This window comes from Merops nubicus, unplaced genomic scaffold, assembly GCF_000691845.1.
Source record: "Merops nubicus isolate BGI_N331 unplaced genomic scaffold, ASM69184v1 scaffold8259, whole genome shotgun sequence".
Taxonomy (NCBI): domain Eukaryota; kingdom Metazoa; phylum Chordata; class Aves; order Coraciiformes; family Meropidae; genus Merops; species Merops nubicus.
Genome location: NW_008631632.1, coordinates 4,667 through 25,006, shown reverse-complemented (window position 1 = coordinate 25,006; position 20,340 = coordinate 4,667). Strand labels below are relative to the sequence as shown.

The following is a 20,340-nucleotide window of genomic DNA, read 5'->3' as shown; positions in this document are numbered from 1 at the left end:
TTCTTCTCACTCTGCTTCAGGGGATCTAGATCTGAAAGTACTAAACACACGATACAAGTTTCACCTTTTAGCACTCCGAGAGATAAGGAAACTTTGGGCAAACACTGCAGCTGGGGTGGGAGGATTTTGTCATGCCAAGGGTTACGTGGGAGGAATGGGACAGAGAAAGATTGAAATAGAAGTATTTGGGTTTTTTTTACAGCCTCAGGCTTAATTACCAGATTATTCTTTGAGATATCTTGATGAAAAGTATCAGTGTCTTTTAAAATCTTCCCCTCACGTACATATTGAACTGGGATTTGTAATTAACTTGGTTCATTAGCACATCATAGGTATTTTATTCAGGTTTGTAGGCCTTCAAGTTGCTGTCATTAGCACTGGTTTTGATATCAGGATTACATCTTGGACTTTATTTAGTGCCAGGTAAATTCTTGTGCTTTGAATGAATTTTGCCCCTCATATACCTTTGGGTTCAATGAGGATGTGGGACAAGTTAATAGAAATAAACAGTACTTTTATCATGCTCTTAAGTGATGAAATGGTCACCTGAAAAGATAAAAATATACTATTACTCCTAGAATTGAATAGTAAAAGCAACAAGAGGCTTTTAATAGAGAGTCCTGGATCTGGTTGTGTTGCTTTCTGCCTTTTCCTTCTGGCAGCCAGGAAGGCTCTTGCTTTTTGCTACATCTCTGCCTCCCTGTTTGGGAATTGAAGGGTGGTACTTACATCCACAGAACCTCACCTGAAGGGGAGCAGCTGAGCTTGGACTGGGTGTCCACAAGTCAGGAGTTGTACACTTAGTCCTGGAACACTTTTCTTCTCCCTTTTCTCTGCCAGTGTACGTGTGCTGTCTCAATTAAAGCACACACTGCTCTGGATTATGGAGGGATAGTAGCTGCTGGGGTAGGCAACTTACTACTGAGTAAATTAATTTTACATATGTGTCTAATGCTTGCCAAAACCTTTGAAATTCTTTGATGAACAGTACTGCAGAAGACTAAACCAATCACAAGAACATCCAGTTGCTTTCAGGGTTTTTCTTTCAGTCTCTCCTTTGGAAAGACTTTTAATTTCAAACCTGAATCCAAACCTTCTGCTTCAGAGAAGGTCCTATCTCTGCACTGGTTTTTTGGGCACATTAACATGCAAAAACCACAGGTAGTCCCTTACTTATAGATTGTATATCTTAAAAACCAAAACCAAAAATGGGCAGGGATTTGGATGTTTGATTTTGATGCTGAAGTGCTTAGAGGCAGCCCTTGTGAAAATGGGTTCATCTCAGTAACTTCAGGCTGATGCCAGGATGAAATGAAGGTCTTGATAGAGACCCAAATAATGTAAGCCATAAATAAAAGTGAGAAGCAGGTATAAAGGGCCTCAGCCAAACTGTGTGGGGTGTTCAGGCACAAGATAATTCAGTTGCTGGGTTGTTAAGGATTGGCAGTAGTGGCCCAGGGCAGGATTTTGTTAGAGGCTTCCATCCAGTTTGTTGTTGTTACAGGAAGAAGGGCAGTTCTGTAAGAAAAGCAAGATCCTTTCACACCATTTACCTCAGCAGACTGTTCCTCCCGAGGGACACGTGCAGTGTGAATTCCTGCAGATGAAACAACCTCTGCTTTAAAATAACCTACAGCATCTTTGTAGTAGAGGACAAAAATCAGTTAAGCTTGATCAGGTCTTTGTTCTGAACTCTCTTGACTGAGTTTTATTTTTAGAGGCCTAAGGATGTTCCATGATGGGTGTGTGTGTGAGGAAAAGAACGTTATTGTCTTTTTGCTGCATGAAAGATTTAAACTAACAGGAAAAAAAACCATGAGGAGAGAGTAGTGCCTCATTTCCAGTGCTATTATATGACCCTCTCAAGCAACCATTACAGCACATTTAGGGGAAAAGGACATCTTGGAACTGAAGCCAAATTTATCCCTGGCTTGCTGTGTGACTGTAGGCAAATTGCAACTCACTTTTCCTCATGCTGCACAGGCCAGAAGTCACATAATGCTAGTTCCTTGCAGTGGTGACACATCAGGTAGGGCACGTGGAAATCCCTGAAAGAGAAGTTGTGCAGAAGGACAAAGTGTAATTAGTGTAACTTGGAACTGAGACTTCTAATATCTGTCCTCTGGCACAGACTGCTTGGGCAGTCCAGTCTTCCACAACAACTGTTCATGTCTTTGTGGATCACGCCTTCTAATATGGTGCTTTTGGTTTGGGCTTGCCAGACAATTTATAAACATCCTCAGTACTCACCTGGTACTGGTTAAAAGATAATCTAACAGGGAAATGCTGGAGTCCAGAGAACTGCTTCTTTTCCAGCTACTTAAGTATAAATGCTGGGCTTTTAATAAGTTATTCTCACATTTAAATCACTCACTAGCAGTGTTTATAGCAGTAGCTATTGCTTAGGAAACCCAAAGAGGACACCAGGCTCTTGCAAACTCTTCAAGCTCCCCCTTCCCAAACGAGGACCTTAGCCCTGTCCCTTGTCCTTCTCTCTGGGCTCTGCTTCCACTGATACCTCTCAGGCCACCTTCTGTTCTCCAGTTTCTCCCCTGGGCATACATGGGAGCTCCAAACTGTGGGAGCACAGGCTTTGCCCTGGGAAAGGTGCAGGGGTTTGCCTCTCTCCTCTGCAGGATGACTCCTCTTACATGGAAAACCTGCTGAGGTTACAGCTGCTGCACAGTGGTTGTGCATCTGTGAGCTCTTTCCCCCAGCTCTGGTAGGATGCTCTAACTTCTAGCACACTCCAAAAGAAGCTACTTTGCATCTGTCATCAAAGAGCTGTGAAGCCACCACTACAGACCAGCAAGGGTACAGCATTTTTTTTTTTGCACAGACTGAGCCTGCAGGTCCCCCAGGAGTAAAGCTCACAAATTTTGACCTCAAATTCCTGCTCCTGAACTGTCCCCCTGGCAGCTCTGTGCCAAGAGCTACAGCCCAAGGTGTTGCTGGGTCTCTCCAACAGCTCTGTGCAACTGTTTCGTTCTGCTGCTCGCTCTGCAGGGCTCCTTGCTGAGTTTGGTGAGTTGTCCTCCCACCAGCCCTGCTCCAGCAGTGCCTGGAATGGCACTGGGTGGAATCATGCCTGGTAGCAAAATAGGAACAATGTGCAGACAGGTACCATCCCTTCAAAATCTTCTTTGTTTTCTGAGATTCATGGAATTTCAAGTGATGTTGTTTTATCTAACATATTTTTTTCATAGGATTTTTCTTCCTTATTATTACACAAAATCATTGCATCATACTCTACATAATATTGTAGCATGATGATACTGTACCAATTTCCCTACTAGATCAAGATTATTAATTGACTGGCCTAGCTGTGAGGTTGACAGCTATGTCCAGCTTTAAGCCTTTTGTCTCTTTGTCCTCATGTCCTCTGTACTGTACGTGTCCTCATCTAGCATCTGAGTCCTTCAGAGATCTTGTCTGCTGCTGTACTTGGCTGCTGTGGAGACACATTTTATGTGCAGATGCATCTCCAAAGAGCTGGTGACTCCAGGATGGTTCCTTGGCCTCCCTGCTGACTGTTCCCCAAAGTTACCCTGAGGTGGTTCCTTTCTGCAAGCAGCTGTGGTGAGATGCTGGTTTCCCCCATCCAGCGTGACCGGTCACCAGGCTGTGGAGGGATCTTTGTGAGCTCAGCATATTGGTCAAGGCATCTGCTCACCATTTGTCAGCCACTATCAGCCCAAGCCTAGAAGCATTAAAAAATGAGCTGCTGAATTAAAACATGAATAAGATTCATCTTGACTCTCCTCTGTGAAGTGATGAGTGTGTTACTTATCTGGCAAGCTCTACAAGGTTTCCAGAAGAGGTTGCCCTTCTGGGAAGAATTTCATTTTCCAAAGGCACTTGGCAGGCTGATATCTCACTCTCTGAGAACTTGCACAAGAGCCTGTGTTGAAAACCAGACAACTGGTGGAGAAGGCACTCACCCCAAAATAGCATCAAAGGGCTGAGTGTATGGATGCCCAGCTGAGATGGGAAACACCAGTTTAGCAACCTTTCTTCAGTGAAGGAGGGAGACTTCCAGGTTTGGAATTCAGAAGTCTCTGAGCAGATAACCAGGGGATTTACAGTAATCTCTGGGCTCCTTCCAAATGAGATAAAGGTCATTTGATGGTCATCTAAAGGATAAGGATTTAACAGAGCCCTATAGAAATGTTAATGCACTTCCTTTTATTGAGGGGTTGGAAACAAGCTGAGAATGTTCCACTACTTAAATTTGATTCTGATTTCAGATCTTTTTTAAATTTTGATTTGCTTTTCCAGGATTATTACCTTCTATCAGAAATGTCTTTTATATCAAAATAATAGCCAGTCTGATAGACACCATAATTGTCTTATCCTACAGCTACACTGGTATTTTATTAGACACACTTTCCAGCTCTTTCTCCTCCTTGCAGTGTGTTTTTGTGTATGTTTGATGGACTATCCTATAACAAGCAGGAAAAAACAAACACGATATCCAAAATGTAAACAACTAACTATTTAAAACAACAGAGTTTTCATTTGTTGGGGTTTTTTTGTTGGTTTTATTTTGTGAGAAGACTGTGACACTGGTCCCACCACCACAACCTCACTGTTGCAGCAGCCCTCAGGTATATTCTAGTGTCCCCCTTCTCCTTTTGCTGGGTAAGATGTAGTGGAAGCAGTGCCTGCTCCAGAGCTACCCCTGTAGTGAGGGGCTGGCTGGAAACTACTATTCTTGGCAAGGAATAAGGATTTCTTCCTGCCCTTCCCTTGGAGGAGGGCGCTGACTCCACTCGGACACCTTTTAAAATTGTTTTTGCAGTGTTTACATTAAGTTACTGTGTTTTTCTAAGAACTCAAACTTCCATCTCCAGTGTGAGTGAAGTTAGCCAGATTTTTCAGAAAAGATCAGGCAGTGGGGAAAGGTACACAATAGGTAAAACCATCACAGTCAGTAAGAAAAAATAAATCCAGAAATTGTTTTGTCTTTCACAGACCTGAGTGCTGCTTTAGTTCCTTCCGGAGACTGGATGCTAAGGCTGCTACTGAAAAATTCCAGCAGGATCTGGGTTTCCGAATGCTGAACTGTGGGAGGACAGATCTGATCAATCAAGCAATCGATGCACTGGGACCTGATGGGGTTAACACCATGGATGATCAGGTTTGCCAAAAAAAACCCACACGAATTCTTTCTGTGAACAACTTTCAGGTTCCTTTCCATGTGGCAAATCAATACCTGAGGTTGTGTTAGGACCTCTCCAGGGCTTTTCTAACGCTAGCTTGTGTTTTGGTCTGAAAATGTATCCCTTAAAAACACACAAAAAACCCAACCCCAAAAGCCAGTCAAAGCCCAGAGTGGATTGTTTCTTTATCAGCTGGAATGTGGGTCTGTTCCTTGGGCGGCCTCTCCCGAGCACTGATGAAGACAGGTTAATTTGCTGGCTGAGAATGGAAAGCCTGATGTTGTCTTTAACACTGAGACAATGTCAAAGCAAAGTGGTTGTTGCCAGTGACACACTCTTCTGGTCCAGCAGCCCCAACTCAGTCTGGGTCAGCGAGGAGTGACCAAAAGGTGTTTCTGTCTGATGGCTGCCAGGTGTGAAGTGAGGTACGTGGGCTCAGTACAGTCTGACATGTGAAAAACCAGCACCAAGAACCCCAGTGGCTTTGGCATCCGTCAGTATTCACTTTGCTGAAAGTCCATCATGCTGATGGGTCTATTTTTTCTTTCATTCTGACCTGTTCCTTGCTCAGCTACATTGAACCACAAGGATGTGGTAGTCTGAGGAGTCTTCAGCTGCTTCTGCTGTCAGTCTCATCAAGTGACAGCAGAATCTGTTCTCTGGGGCATCCTTCAGCACATTGAATTAGCTTTTAATTAAAAAAAAAATCCCACCTCTCCCAAATAAACCCTTGTTACAGCTGTCACAGTGAGAACGAGCTGTTATGTCTCAGAAATACCAGGGCATTTAGCAGGAGGAAGGAGTTACGTTGGAGTAGAGAGGTTTCCTCACAGGCAGCATTTTACTGCAGTCAGATTTCAGACCAAATTCTGACACTGGTGCATCTGCCATGGTGCTTTCCACCATCCTGCAGTTTTAAAGGAAGACTGAATGTGTACTCAGTTATGGATAGCAACTGCTCCTCCATGAGCTTATATTGAGGTGTGTGGTTGCCTTATTCACATATTCAGTGTCAGGAGCTCTGTGGTGACAGAGGTGGGGTATCACATCAAGGGTGCCTTCAATACTGCTTTTATTCAGGTGACAAAGGTGGCAGAGTTGTGCTATGAAGACCTGCCACTTACAACTCAGTGGAAAATGTGAGGACTTTGTGCTGTCACTTATTTCTGGTCTCATTTCACCACTCCCAGAAGGTGGGCATGTCCAGCACTGAGGTGTGTGTGCAGACCCACTTCTACATGTATGTGCATGGAGGTACTTTTAAAGAGAGGGAGAGAATTCAGAATGTATCTTTAGGAACTTGAGTCTGTCCCCAGAACATCTTTGCAAACGTGTGTGACTGCCTCAAGTGCAGGCAGCTTGGAACTGTGGCTGCTTGAAAAGATGTGTGCAGATGCACCAACAGAACCCCTCAGTGTGAGATGTAATTCTGTGTGCCACGTCCCTCTCTGAAGGGGAAGCTCTATCATTATACAGTGAGCAGCAGAGGAGCTGCCTGTGAAAACTTTGCATGCTCACAATAATTAAGGAGGAGGGGGAAGCTGCAGGATTGCTGGGCAGGAATGGATTTTACTGGGCTGTTTCCTTTCTGTCCTTGGCCACTTCTGGAATGAGCTCCATAATTAAGGCTCATTTCTCTCATAATTCATCTCTGAGCTGTCATGGTTTGCTGGTTGAGTAGAGAGAGATTTATGGGATTGAAATGCTGAAATATTGTGGCAGATAGGATTTTAGAAATGGGGATAAGTTGCCAAATGAATTAATCTTGCACGTTTTTGTGTTGTTTTCTGCTTTTGGTTCATCTGGCCACAAATGATCCAAGAAAAGGCATTTCTTTTTTGGCAGCCCTGAGAAAGCTGAAGAACTGTGGACAACACACAGCTGGGGTTTTCAGGGATCCCTTTTGTATTCTTGCAGTCTCGTCCCCTGATGTTTTGCCCACATCACTTTGCAATACAGGTGCTTTGTTCCCACTCTGCTAGAACCTGGAATGCTTTGGATGCACACAGGTGCTGTCCCTGCACACGTGCTCTTCTGTATGTTAAGGCTCAAAGTACTGTGTCTGTGACAGTTTCACTGCTGATAGGTGTACAGAGATAATAACTTTTGTTTTCCTTCTTCCTGAAGGGTATGACCCCACTGATGTACGCCTGTGCTGCTGGAGATGAGGCCATGGTCCAAATGCTTATAGATGCTGGAGCAAATTTAGATATACCAGTGAGTAATAGAGGATCCTCACCTCATAACTATTCATCTGTAAACTACCAGGTTATGAAATCTCTCCTAGCAACTGAAGGCTTCATCTCTGGGAGCTTCTGAGCAAGCCGCTTCTTTCAGAAGTCATTGCTTCAGGGATTTGGGAGGGGGAGGGAAACCTTCAAAACCTCTCGGAGCACTGCAATTATGATTGGCATTGGCAAGTCTAATAGGCACAGTGGGGGCGAAGGGGCCTCCTGAAAGAGCTGCCACTTGGAGAAACCAATAAGCCCATTAAAAAGGCCCAGGGGACTGGACGGAGTGACTGGTGCTGGCAGCGCTCTCTAAACGGCCTAAGTGACCGTTCCCAGGGGCTGTCACTTGAAAAAAGCCAGTAGTGTAGAAGTCTAAAGCTGATGGTAGACAGACTGCAGTGGGTAATATCTGCCTGGTTTCTCTCTGCCAGGTTCCCAGTGCCTCCCCACGATACCCTTCAGTGCACCCCGACAGCAGGCACTGGACAGCCCTCACCTTTGCTGTGTTACACGGGCACATCTCCGTCGTTCAGGTAAGCAGGACTTTCTCCAGGAGCCACGGAGGGACTTGGAACAGAACACAGGAGGTTATTTTTCTTTGGTTTCCGTGTTGGCACAGTCAGTTCTTTAGTATTTAACTAGTGCTTCATGTAGAGTGGTTACAGGTAGATGGCTTGTTCAGGATGCTGTCTGACATTAGATGTTAATTGGGGTATGAATTTACATATGTAATAACTGAGTGTGTGCTGATTTCTGCTCTAATGGTGGCAAATGATCTGTAACTTCTTTATAATCCTTCAGAGTTGCATGAAGCTGTCGTGGGAGTTGAGCCTCTCGCATCCTCCCCACTCCCTTTTCTGGGGAATCGATGCAGGGGGCAGTGGAATGGGGTGGAATCCTGGAAATCCTCCCCTGAGCCTTGAGAGGAATTCAAAACTGATCACAGCACACAGTCAATCACTGGTGGAGTTAATTTACCTTCTGCTCAAAGGGGAAAAAAAATACATCAGTAAGCAAAGGGGAGGCTGAACACTCATTTTTTTGTTTGTGTACATTTGTAAATAATTGCAAAGTCTCCATTCCCCCTGGCAAATCCAGGGGCAGCCTTTGGTTTTACAAAGGTTGGACAGCCTTCATTTACATGGGGGATAAGAGCCTGGTTCTCCCAGGAGATGTAGCCAAGTATATTAAAGCTCCTGTTGGGCTGCATTTTACCCACAGGGTTTCTTTATTTTGGTTAAAACTTCTAAAGATGACATGAATTTTTTTTTCATTCAGCAACTATTATTACAAGGGCAGATGTCAGGTTTTGGGTGTATCAAACCACCTCTCCAGTTATGGTCTACCCTGTGGTGCTTGCACAGAAGAGCTCAAGAGGGAACAAACCAACGGCTGTGCTGCACAAGGAGTTTTATAATAAAAATGTGACTGTGGATGCTGTTTGGGCCAAGGCCACCACTAACTGATGGCTGATGTTCAGCTGTGCCACTATTGTGCAGTGCAGCCAGCTGGGCTGCCCAAGCAGTGGAGGAACCACCAGCAGTGCTGGTGCTGCAGCCACGGGCTGGGCTTGTCCTCCCTGCCCTGGGAGAGGAGCAGCGCCCACCACTCTGCACCTGCAAGCATTGCCCTGGGAGCCCCAGTGCTGTCTGCCAGCCCTGCCTGCCCATGGAAGGTCCCCATCACTTTCTAACCTCCTCCCCTTCACCTGCAGGGGGGAGGATTTCCCTGTCAGCAGCTCGATGTGTTCAACAAAAGCAGGTTCTGTGTGTGGCAAACTGCTGGAGCTTGCCAGGGTCTCCTTACGCCAGCTCCACAGGGCCTGGGAGAGCAAGAGGGATATTTGGCCTGCAGGGCTAGTTCCCTGGAGGAGCCCTGTTTCCTGTGGAACTAAATCAGATGGGAAGCTCTGACTGCAGAGCTCTTTGGAGCTGGGAAATTACAATTGCAAAATCACGTTCATAAAAGAGGTTAAAAAAAAAACAAAACAAAACAAAAGAGGTGATGTTCCTCAGGCTGCCAGCTGAGCACCTTTCCAGCATAACCTCAACAGGGAAAGCACAGTAAAGCAAAAGAAAATAGAAAACTCTACACTGACGTTCTAGGAAATGCAAGAGAAATTTGCCTTGTAATAGATATTTAGCCTTTGAGATGGTCCCTCTGTGTGCACAAACTCTTCACAGTGAATCTCCTGGACAAGCCTCTTCTGTTTTGTCTTTCTGAATTGCTCTGTTCTCAGCTCCTTGTCCTTCATGTGTCTCCTGCAGCTGCTCTTGGATGCTGGTGCCCACGTTGAGGGCTCTGCGGTTAACAGCGGAGAAGACAACTATGCTGAGACCCCTCTTCAGCTGGCTTCAGCAGCAGGTGAGCTCAGGGCAGCCTCAGGACACTGCAGAATAACCACAGCCAGTTCCCACGGGGGTCCAGGGAGGGGGAAACACGTTAGGAGTCACTCTGCACTGCCTTCTGAGGGACCACGGCTCAGTGAAGATAGCAAGTGGGCAGCACAGGGAGCTGGCTGCTGAAAAGTCAGGGTTTTTTTTTCCCCACATCTAAAACAGTAGTAGGAGCCCCATCTGGGTTGACAGTGACTAACAACTGTCACGTGTGGCAAGAGCTTGATGGGCACTAAATGAGGGTTGGCTTTTGCAGCCAGTCCCAACACTCACCTCCTGCCAGCTGCCTGAACAAACTCCTTTGCACAGGGCACTGTCAAGAAACATGAACCAGCTACTCTCTAGTCTAGGCACGTCTTGGATCTAAATATCTTCCAGATGCAAAAATTAACAAGTTTAAATTCAGCCTGGGGAAAAATAACTGCTATGTAAAGACATTTGTTGTATTAATTCTATAAATACAAGTCAAATTCTGCATTTCTGCTACCTGTCAGGAAGAAGTGGTTAGCATTCTGTGAACAAGTCTGTGCTGGCCTAAAAGTACCTGTTGTTTTCCAATGCTTTTCACCTCTAACTGTTTTTACTTTGTTTCTTTCTGCTTCATTTTTCTGCATTTATGAAGACAAGTCTCTGGCTTGCTCTGCTCTGAGCTCTACTGAAGGGAAAAAAAAGGCCTCCTTCCCTGCCAGTGAAGCTCCTCCTTGTGCTGGGGTCTCTTGCCACCAGTCACTACTCCCTCTAATGGAAATGGTGGAGAGGAGGCCTGGCTGGACCTGGACCACACCAACACACTTCTCCACAGGGTGGTTTTACAAAGCTGTGGTCAGCAGGCACAGCAGAGAGCAGCTCCTGTCTGGCCTTCTCTGCTTCCTTCATCAACCAACTGGAGAGCCAAGACTCTGACCCTAGTTAAACTGGTGGCATATGTCTCTGCTGGGGTGTACTGGGAGTGCCAGACCAGTTTAATTCTTTTTTGTGTGTTATTATTCTCTAGTTGAGCATTATTAGGTAATTTAAGTGCTTTGTGACTGGGTTTCTGAGGTGTTACAAAGCCCAACACACTCTTGCAGGTGCTCTGAAACTCTTACTTGGTAGCTTAGAAGTTGCAGGTCTGTTCCCAGTCCTGTTACAAGCTTTCATCAGAGAGGTAGGAGACATGGAATCATCATGTTTCTGTTGATTTTTTTCCCTAGGGAACTACGAGCTGGTCAGCCTGCTGCTGAGCCGGGGTGCTGACCCCCTCCTGAGCATGCTGGAGGTCAACGGGATGTCCCCCTCGCTGCACGAAGATATGAATTGCTTCAGTCACTCAGCTGCACACGGGCACAGGTAGAGCTCCCTTCCTGTTCTGCAGAGGCTTTTTTTTTTTGCTTTAAGGCTATCACTGTAGCTATTCTGATGTGGCTTCATATTACAGATCTTTTACCCAGTTCCCTGCCTGGGCTGTTCAGAAGATGGTGTTAAGACTCTCTGAGAGCAACCTTTGTCTTCCTTTCAGTGTTGTAGTTTCTCAGGCTGTTCCAATTCAGAGTTAGGTTGTGCCTTTTGAGCATTCTGAAGAACTGAAAGACCCTTTAAACTGGTAGTTGCTGATCAAAAATGATGCAAAACTTGCATTATAAAGTGTCATTATAACTTTGATAACAGAAAGGGATTATATTTTAGTCAGAAGCACAAAATACAACAGAAAGATCTTTCTTTGGTTTTTGCTTCTCCTCCCACTTGCTGGCCCAGCTCTGCAGCACTCTGAGTGAGCAGGAGCTGGTTCCAGGCCACGTGTGAGCAGACTGAGTTCCACCTATGGGTAGGTTATGAGATTGTGGTTCGTGTTCTGAGATGGAGCCTAATCACATCAACGTGGCAAAAATAACCCATGGCAGAATTTGGCTGACTGCATCTCTGGTTTTTGGATGGCCAAACAAGAGATCAGTCATTAAAATGCTGAAAAGCCCACCCCGTTTTCAGGATAGTTATTTATTAGTACAACATTACAAACTCACCCAGAAGAAAATGTTAGTGTAAGAAACCAACTAAAACAGCCCTGAAAGTGCCCCTGTAGATGGGCTGAGAGGTGCCCACGGGGTCTCACCTGTACAGCTCTGACCCTGCCAGTAGCACACTAAGTAGTAGGTACCTTGCCTGAACACAGCAGTGCCAACCCTGCACCTCCAGGTACATCACATCTGGACACACCAGGAAAAATATCCCAAGCTCAGAGGAGACCCAAACTGCAGTTATTTACAGTGTGAAGTGACACAGCCACGGTTCTGTTCCCAGTTCCCTTCCCCTCCCACAGTCTCATGCACCATCTGACTGTGCCAGCTGTGGAATTCCAGGCTTGTTCTCCCAGGGTGATCCTAAGGCACAGAATTACCTGGGTTTAGTCACAGCCGGTGGTGTGGGGGCACCAGCTAGTGGCAGTGCAACGTCACAGCTCAGCACTGGGGTGGACCTGGTGGGATGGGGAACTGCTGCAGGTGGCTCCAGCTGTCTGGGAGGACACCAAGGATTTGAGCTTTCCAAAGTGGCTGGACACAAACAGGAAAGCCTCTTTCTTGCAACTGCTGTGTGACATTCCAAACAAACAAAAAATTCTCCCTGGGTTTTGGTCATGCAGAACTATCATTTTTTTATGGTTTCTACTTGCTGGTACAGGAAGTGGGTCTGACTAAAACAAGGTGACAGTGCTTGAAGATGGTCATTTGGGGAACCAGAAAGGGTTCTACCAGACACTCTGGGAAATCTCACTTCAGAGCTTAAGATGCCACCACGCTCAGGGCTGGCAGAAGGAAACACTTTTCTGTGCCAAAGTATGGACTGGAATAAAAGCCAGTTTGCCCTGACACTCTGAAACATGCCCTGGTAGCAAGGGGCAGGAGCATAGTCCATCTTCTTGCTACCAGGGCATCAATTACTGGCATGTGGGAGAGGATGGGAGGAGTGGTTGAAATGCTGCTCCATTATTATTTACTAAGCCAGATCCCTAAACTCACCACAGTCCTGCCTGAAACTGTTTTTGTTTCATTAATGAAGAAGTGATACCTCTTGTTCCTCCTCAGGAACGTTCTGCGCAAGCTCCTGACCCAGCCCCAGCAGCTGAAGAGTGATGTCCTCTCTCTGGAGGAGATTTTGGCTGAGGGAGTGGAGAGTGACACCTCCAGCCAGGGCAGCTCCAGCGAGGGGCAGGTCAAGCTCTGCAAGACCCGGATGAAGGCTCTGCAGGAGGCCATGTATTACAGTGCTGAGCACGGCTACGTCGACATCACCATGGAGCTCAGGGCACTTGGTAAGGTGTTTATTTTAACCACTCTGCACATTTAAAGTGTGAAAAGCTTCTTCCTCTGCCCCTTTCACTTGGAGGTAAAAAACTGTAACTGCAACTGCAAAGTTGTCCCAAGCTTATGGGAACCAGCTGTCTCATTGAAATGAAGTGTTTAAGGCTCCTCATGAGTTTTTTTTCAAATCCCTGCTGACCTGGGGTGTCCCTCAGTTTTGGCTGGATCCTTTGTTCCCATGTATTAAAAGCCAGGGCTATGTCTCTGCCAGCCACTCTGACACCTAAACTTCACCATTAAAGAGGCTGGTCTCAAAACCAAAGATAACATCAGAGATTAAATGGTTTAAGGTGCAAGAACAGATCTGGTCTAAAAGTAGGGAAGAGAAGCTTTGTGTGCTTCATGTTTGTGTAGCTTTAGGCGTTCTTGCGAGTTCAGTTCAAATTTGTTTTGTAGTTCTGAGTAATCATGAAGCTAAATACACAGTGGGAGGTCTCTGGTCCTTAACAATCAACAGAAAGTTCCAGCTTGGGGTCCTAGTCCCAACCCCTTGCAGCTGTAGCTAAGTCAATCTGTCAATGACCCTGTTCACTCATCTCTAATATCCAGCCAAAAACCTATCTGCTGTTAGGATGTACGTAAAGATGTGCTGCAACACGTTAGTAACAGCAATAGGACAGTCTTACTCACAGGTACTTCAGCACATCATCCTCTTTCACTGTCCTTTTTGCCACAGGAGTCCCATGGAAACTCCACGTGTGGATCGAGTCTCTGCGGACGACCTTCTGCCAGTCCCGCTACTCGGTCGTGCAGAGCCTCCTGCGGGAGTTCGTCACCATCAAAGAAGAGGACTACAACGAAGAGCTGGTTAATGAAGGGCTGCAGCTCATGTTTGACATCCTCAAAACCAGCAAAGTAAGGATTAGTTTTGTAACAGTATCAAAAGCGAGTGTTTGTTGTTTGCTGTTGCCCGAGGTGGTGCAGAACAGGAACCAGGGAATGCCTCTGAAAGCCCCAGTGAGTTACAGGGTGACAGAGGCCCCAGCAGCAGCTATCTAAATTCAGAAGCAGTGCTCACACTGAAGACAGGAATTTCCACTGGAGTGAAATCCCTTCTGTTAAAGTCCAGTTCAGCAACTGGCTTTGAAACCACATGAATGCAAGAGAGAAGAGTTACCAGTACAGGACCAAGCAGTTCAGGTTCTCTCAACAGTATCTTCTAGAAGTTTTCTGAAAAATGCTTTTGTTCAGCAACATTTTCCTTCTGCTTTTTTCTTTGCCTTAAAGGTTGCTTGTGACTGTTGATCCTTGCTTTTCAGGGCATTTCTAGCACAGATTTGATCCCTGGCACATAGTTTAGCTGTCCCCTTTTGCAGATAAGTTGCCCCTGTCTCTACCAGGCTCTCTCCCAAGGGGCAGTTGCTGTCCATGTCAAGAGGGGGATATCTGCTGCCTTCTGACTGCACACTGAAGACATTAGACATGCACACACAGGGGAAGCTGGGCAGTATAGACGGCTCTTGAGACCTCCCCAAGTGGTCATTGTACTGGTCCTTTAAATTAAAAGCAGGAGTTACAACTGGCTAACTAAAACAAACTGCAAACTAGGAATCAGAACTTGGTATCTGACAATGAGCTTTCCTGTGAGGGTGCCCGAGCCTGGAGCAGCTGCCCAGAGAAGTTGTGGAGTCTCCTTCTCTGGAGAGATTCCAAACATGCATGGACATGATCCTGGGCACCCTGCTGTGGCTGAGCTGACGAGATGATCTCCACAGGTCTCTTCCAACCTCCACCATGCTGGGGTTCTGTAATAATGAATCCAGTCTTGCTGAGAACACTCTGGTGGGCTCACCTCTCACAGAGAAGTGGTGGGATGAGCTCTTGCTGATGGATTTGTTCTCCCTCGACAGAGGTTGGCCCTTGAACAGTTGCTAAAGGATTTGTCAGAGCACTCTTGTTCAGATCATTTGAAACCTGCTCAGCAGCAAGTGCTGACTGACGACCCCTGTTCATCCTCCTTACAGAATGACTCTCTCAATCAGCAGCTTGCTTCCATCTTCACCCACTGCTACGGCAGCAGCCCCATACCCAGCATCCCCGAACTCCGAAAGGCACTGCCAGCTCGCCTGGGTAAGAGCCTCACTTAAGCCATGAACCACATGCTTCTGACTTTTTCTTTCTTTTTCAAAGCATCTGCAGTTTCAAAAATATTTACCTTCTTTTTTTCTCCCCCTACCCTAACAGATCCTCACTTCCTAAACAATAAAGAAATGTCTGATGTAACTTTCTTAGTGGAAGGAAAGCTATTTTATGCACACAAAGTCCTGCTGGTTACTGCATCTAACAGGTGAGTTACTTTCCCCAGCTCTGTGTTAAAGGAAGATTGGGCCCTTTAGTGGCTCATCTGAGTGATGCTCTCACTCACTCCTTGCAGTGAGGCAGCTGCTGAGGACACAGAGCACAGACCATCGCTCAGGTCTGCAGCACCAAGCCACATCTTCTCTGCTGCTCTTAATAGTCAGAGAGCAAAGATGAGTTTTTTCTAGCCACACTTAGTATATGTTAGAGATTCCCAGAGCTCTGTTGACATAACTAACCAGTAATGCCCCTAAAATCCTGTGCAGGAGTTGGAGTATAGACACCCATCCACTCCCTGCCTTCCCATTCCCCCTCTCTGCTAGCCAGAGACTTGCTCCAGGTTTCCTGGAAATCTCTCCCCTGACCTGGGACACTTCCAGTTACTAGTTTCTTTCTCTGTTCCTGGCTTTCTAACAGTGTTTTGCAATTATCAGAGGGTGGGACTGGATCAGACCCAAGCAATTTACAGGTGAAGCTGTCCTTGAAGTTTTAAGCTAATTGTCATTAAACTGAACAAAACATTTCAATTTCCAACTTGCAGACCAGCACAGGGAAGGATTTTTATTCCCCTTTGCTCAGGCTGTTTGTCAATAGCTAATGAATATGTGAAGCATTAATACTGGAATCTGTTAAAACCATTCTCAGGTTTAAGACACTAATGACCAATAAAACAGAACATGATGGCCACGGCAGCAAGACTGTTGAAATCAGTGATATGAAATACAGTATTTTCAAGGTATGGAACTTACTCCACCTTTACTTTACTCTTTTCATCTTCTCACATACTTGGAAGCTCCAAGGGCTGAGGCTTCATATCACAAATAGTTTACAAAGAGAGAGAGGTTCAATTCAACACACCGTATTTTAGGAGTGATTTTAGGTGAGGATCAACCTTCAGACAGCACCCCCCAGCCTAGATTCTTATTTTCTTACTAAGCAGCTGACTTCTCTGTAAAGCAGGAGAAACTAGTCTTCTATGGAAAGTAGTTTTGTACTTTTAAGACACCATTTTCATACTTTTTAAGGCATGATTTTCATGCTGTGCTAAGCAAAAAGTAAACTTACAGCAGGTGGACTGCCAGGATTTGTAGTAATTCAAATCAGATGATGAGAAATCAGTTGTGTCCCTTTCAAGAAAGGCTCAAAACTGAAAACTGCACTTTGCTTTAATGACATTTCCGTATTTAATGCACCTAAGGGAGGTTCTTTCATGATGGAGAGAAAGCAGGTTACTTAACACACACCCAAAGGAAAAGAAACAAGTCAGTGAAATGTGATAGTTAAGTTACTCCAGCTTTCCAGACCTGCAGATCAAATTTGGAAGAAAGGTTCAGAACAGGGGAATCTGAAGTGCAGAACAGAATGCTTAACTGTTTCACTGCAGGGTTGTGTTTTTCTCCTTTTTCTCTTTTTCTAAGCAAACAAAACAGCAGAAGCTGTTGGTCAGCAGTACCTTCACCTCAGGTAGAGGGAGTGGAGTCGACCATAAGAATATCTTTGTTCTACCTGAAAGGGCTAAACGAGTTTTGTGTTGGACAGATGACATCCAAATTTGCCAGCTCAGCCCATGACCTGTCAAGTACATTGAAACAAGCCTCCTTAACAACATTTTGACACCAAAAGGTTTCTAAAGATAAACTTTTGCTTCACTAGGGACAGCAATAAATCCAAACAGTGAAATACTTCATGGAATTAAACAATTGGATGGTAAATAAAATGAGTTAAGGAGATGATGGCTTTCTACAGCAGTCCCTGTTTTGGTCCGTGGAGGATGCTGAGCCGCCAGAGATCTGTTCTGCTCAGGGCTCTGCTGGAAAGCAGCTTTGCTCCCCTGTAACTCTGTCATACAAATAAGGCAATTTTAAAAGTAGAAGCTTAGCTTTGTTACCACAACTGTTAGAAACGGGAAGCCCAGCACACAGCCCCACACCTGCTTACACAGCACCCAGGGCTCAAAAGCTTCTCTTCCCAACTCCAAATCTAGTCCTTCCCTAGATAAGACAGCACCGGTTTAGCTGGGGGCGTGCACATGTAGATCAAAGAGCAGAAGCTGCCTCTGGCTCTCCCTGCAAACAATTAGGCCTTTTCCTCCGGCCCTGATGGGGGGCTGGGAGCTGATTAGAAGCACAGCAGGGGAAGCAAGTGGCTGGGAGGTCCCCGAGACACACGCATGGTGGTTTCAGTGCTGGCAGCTCCGCGTGGGACCAGCCTCTGAGGCTTTACACCAGCACAGCCAAGGAGCCGTTTGTCAGGGACGTCTTTGTTGCTCAGAGACACCCTTTCACCCCCAGCCTAAAATCCTCAACAGGGCCCTTTTCAGAGCCCGAGGAAGAAAAGAACATTAGAAAGCAGCAGATTTACAACACTAGGGGGAAAAAACAAACCAAGCCAAGCAGAGAGGCGAGAGCCCCCCGACTCAGGAGCTCAGCCCTGCACAGCCCCACGTGAGCTCAGTGATAACAGTTTCGTGCCTGGCCTTCTTCCCATTGCAGATGCTGATGCAGTATTTATACTATGGAGGAACAGAATCTATGGAAATTCCCACTGCTGATATCTTAGAGGTGAGAGTGTTTTCTTCTAAGTCTTGCCAAGTGCACTTGGGGCATAAACAGAGCTCGAACGGCGAAATCCAGGAGCTAACAGCAAGCTGCCAATCCAGGAGCATACTTAACACTTTGAAATGAGCTTAAAGTCTCAAAACACATTTGCTTGGAAATAAGAACTATCAGTTATGGTTTATTACATCCATGAGGTGCTGGGGGTGGAGGGAACAGCAGCAAGGGAAGATACTACAGCACTTTTGGTACCCAGAGTTGGGTGGCAGCCTCCTTTGCACCACCACATCCCTCTGTCCCAGAAGGAGGCAGGTGTGCTGCACTTTTGGTGGGGCACAGAAAAGGTGCAGCTGATTCAGCAGCTCTGGTGCCCACAGCAGGCCACCAAAGGGCTGGAGATCGTAAAGAAAGGACCGAGTTGAAGCTGAACTTCTGGAGAGCTGGTGGTGGGGCTGCACAGGTTGGACTAGGAGCACTTCCCCATTACTAACAGGCCTTTTTGTGATCATGCTGCTCAGTCACAGGTAGTCTGGTGAAATTAAAGCTTGCAGCTAAGACTATACACAACTATTTTTCTCTTTTTTTTGTCCTGAGGAAAGGGAGTTTTGAGCAGTCCAGAGCTCTACATCATGGTGACAGAAGGTAGCACAAATACACTTCCTGCAGGAGGAACAAGCCTTTGCTAAGAGGGGAAATCTGTCACGTTAGCTAGGTGTGGAGTGGCCTTTCTGCTCTTTCATGAGCACTCAGCCGTTCAAACAGGAGCTTGTCCAGAGAGGAAATCATCAGTTGTGTCCATTTCCCCTCCCTAAAAGCCTCTCAAGGCTCATGATCTCAGATAGCTTCTCTCTTCTCCCCGCTAGCTGTTGTCGGCTGCCAGCCTGTTCCAGCTGGACGGCCTCCAGAGACACTGTGAAATCCTCTGTGCCCAGACGATCAGCCTGGAGAACTCTGTGAACATCTACAAGTACGCCAAGGTGTGTGCCAGGGAGGGTGCCAGCGAGGGGCACGTGTGCCTCCTGCAGCCTCCTTCTGGGACCGAAATCCAGCGGGCACAGCGGGCACCTGCTGCGCTGGGAGCTCCACCCCCACCACAGCCACCAGGCAGGAGCTGTGTCCAGGCTCCAGCCCGTGAAGTCCTACACAGCCCCAGTGTGTTTTCTGGTCCAGAGTGATCGTGGGTGAGATGCACAGGAGATCCCTGCAGAGCAGGGGGAGGGTCTCAGCAGGCTGGTCCAGCAAGGTCAGCAAAGCCCCAGAGACTCAGAGCCTGGGAGCAGCAGGGGCCACTGATCATGGGACAGCAGCAAAGAGGTGAACACTCCCCCAGCACCCCCACTGCCAAAATACATTCTTTACAGCTGCAGAACCAGCATGAACTCGGCTGTGTGAGACAGATAACCACCTTGATAGCAAACAGCCCACGTTATCCAGAAAATCATAAATACTTTGCTATTTCTGGGAGCTTGCAGGGTCAGGTCCCTTGAAGACAGGCAGGCTTACACCACGGGCTGAGAACAGTGCACACGTTTGCTTTGTGTGTCCTGTCAAACTCATCCTTTGCCATTCCTGACTCTCACACTGGGCCATTTTTTTTTTCCCCATGGAACTCAGGCTGGTTTCTAGCAGGACCTGAAATTTAACAGCAAGCAGTGGTGGAGAGGGGGAAGGGACCATTCCATCCTGGCCTTCAAGTACTTTTCCTTAAATCACCATTTGCATTAAATTGCCAAAAATGGGGATCTGTGTGCACAGTGCTTTTTAATACTGAGCTTGAGCAACCTGAATTCTATTGTCCTCCTCCTGCTGAGCTTCCCCCACGGTTCTGAAGCAAAGGGAACCAGATCACAGCCAGAAATCCACCTTATGTGTTTCAGAAGTGCAACATCCCCATTTTCCTACATTCAGCTCCTTTTTCTAGGAGTTGGGCTCCTATCCTACAGTCTGTACTCGTACTGCCACGAGCTGCACACACCATCTGGCAGCTGAGCACAGGAGCTCCCTCCCCTCCTGCACAGCGAAACAGGTATCTTGGCCACTTCATCAGCCAGCTGCTCTGCTCCTCGAAGAGCCAGACTGGAGTGCAGTGGCTCTGCCAACAGCAGGCCAGCAGGGGAAGGAATTAGAAGAAGCTCAAATGCTCTCTGCTCGCAACTGTGCCTGCAAAAAGCACCAAGAAAATCATCGGCCATCCCTGGTCCTACCTTCAGTGCTTTTCCACTGTTATTACTGTCCTTTTGCTGGTTGAGAAGGGAAAAGAATTAGAAATGAGAAAAGGTTCAGGCATGTCTGGGGTGCTGGTGGATGAAAAGCTGGCCAGGAGCCCCCCCCAGCCTGGGCTGCCCCCCCCAGCCGCGTGGGCA

General features: G+C 46.6%; 1 protein-coding gene across 1 annotated transcript in view; it reads left to right on the top strand.

Moving 5' to 3' along the window:
- The window catches only part of ABTB2 (ankyrin repeat and BTB (POZ) domain containing 2), a 120,139-nt gene that overhangs the window by 99,111 nt on the left and 688 nt on the right, over nt 1–20,340 (top strand). The window contains exons 5-16 of the mRNA XM_008947636.1: nt 4,975–5,140; nt 7,290–7,379; nt 7,825–7,926; nt 9,661–9,757; nt 10,983–11,118; nt 12,849–13,075; nt 13,801–13,979; nt 15,089–15,194; nt 15,309–15,411; nt 16,068–16,158; nt 17,915–17,983; nt 18,841–18,954. Coding sequence (XP_008945884.1) covers nt 4,975–5,140; nt 7,290–7,379; nt 7,825–7,926; nt 9,661–9,757; nt 10,983–11,118; nt 12,849–13,075; nt 13,801–13,979; nt 15,089–15,194; nt 15,309–15,411; nt 16,068–16,158; nt 17,915–17,983; nt 18,841–18,954 — 1,480 coding nt within the window. The remainder of the gene's footprint in view (nt 1–4,974; nt 5,141–7,289; nt 7,380–7,824; nt 7,927–9,660; nt 9,758–10,982; nt 11,119–12,848; nt 13,076–13,800; nt 13,980–15,088; nt 15,195–15,308; nt 15,412–16,067; nt 16,159–17,914; nt 17,984–18,840; nt 18,955–20,340) is intronic.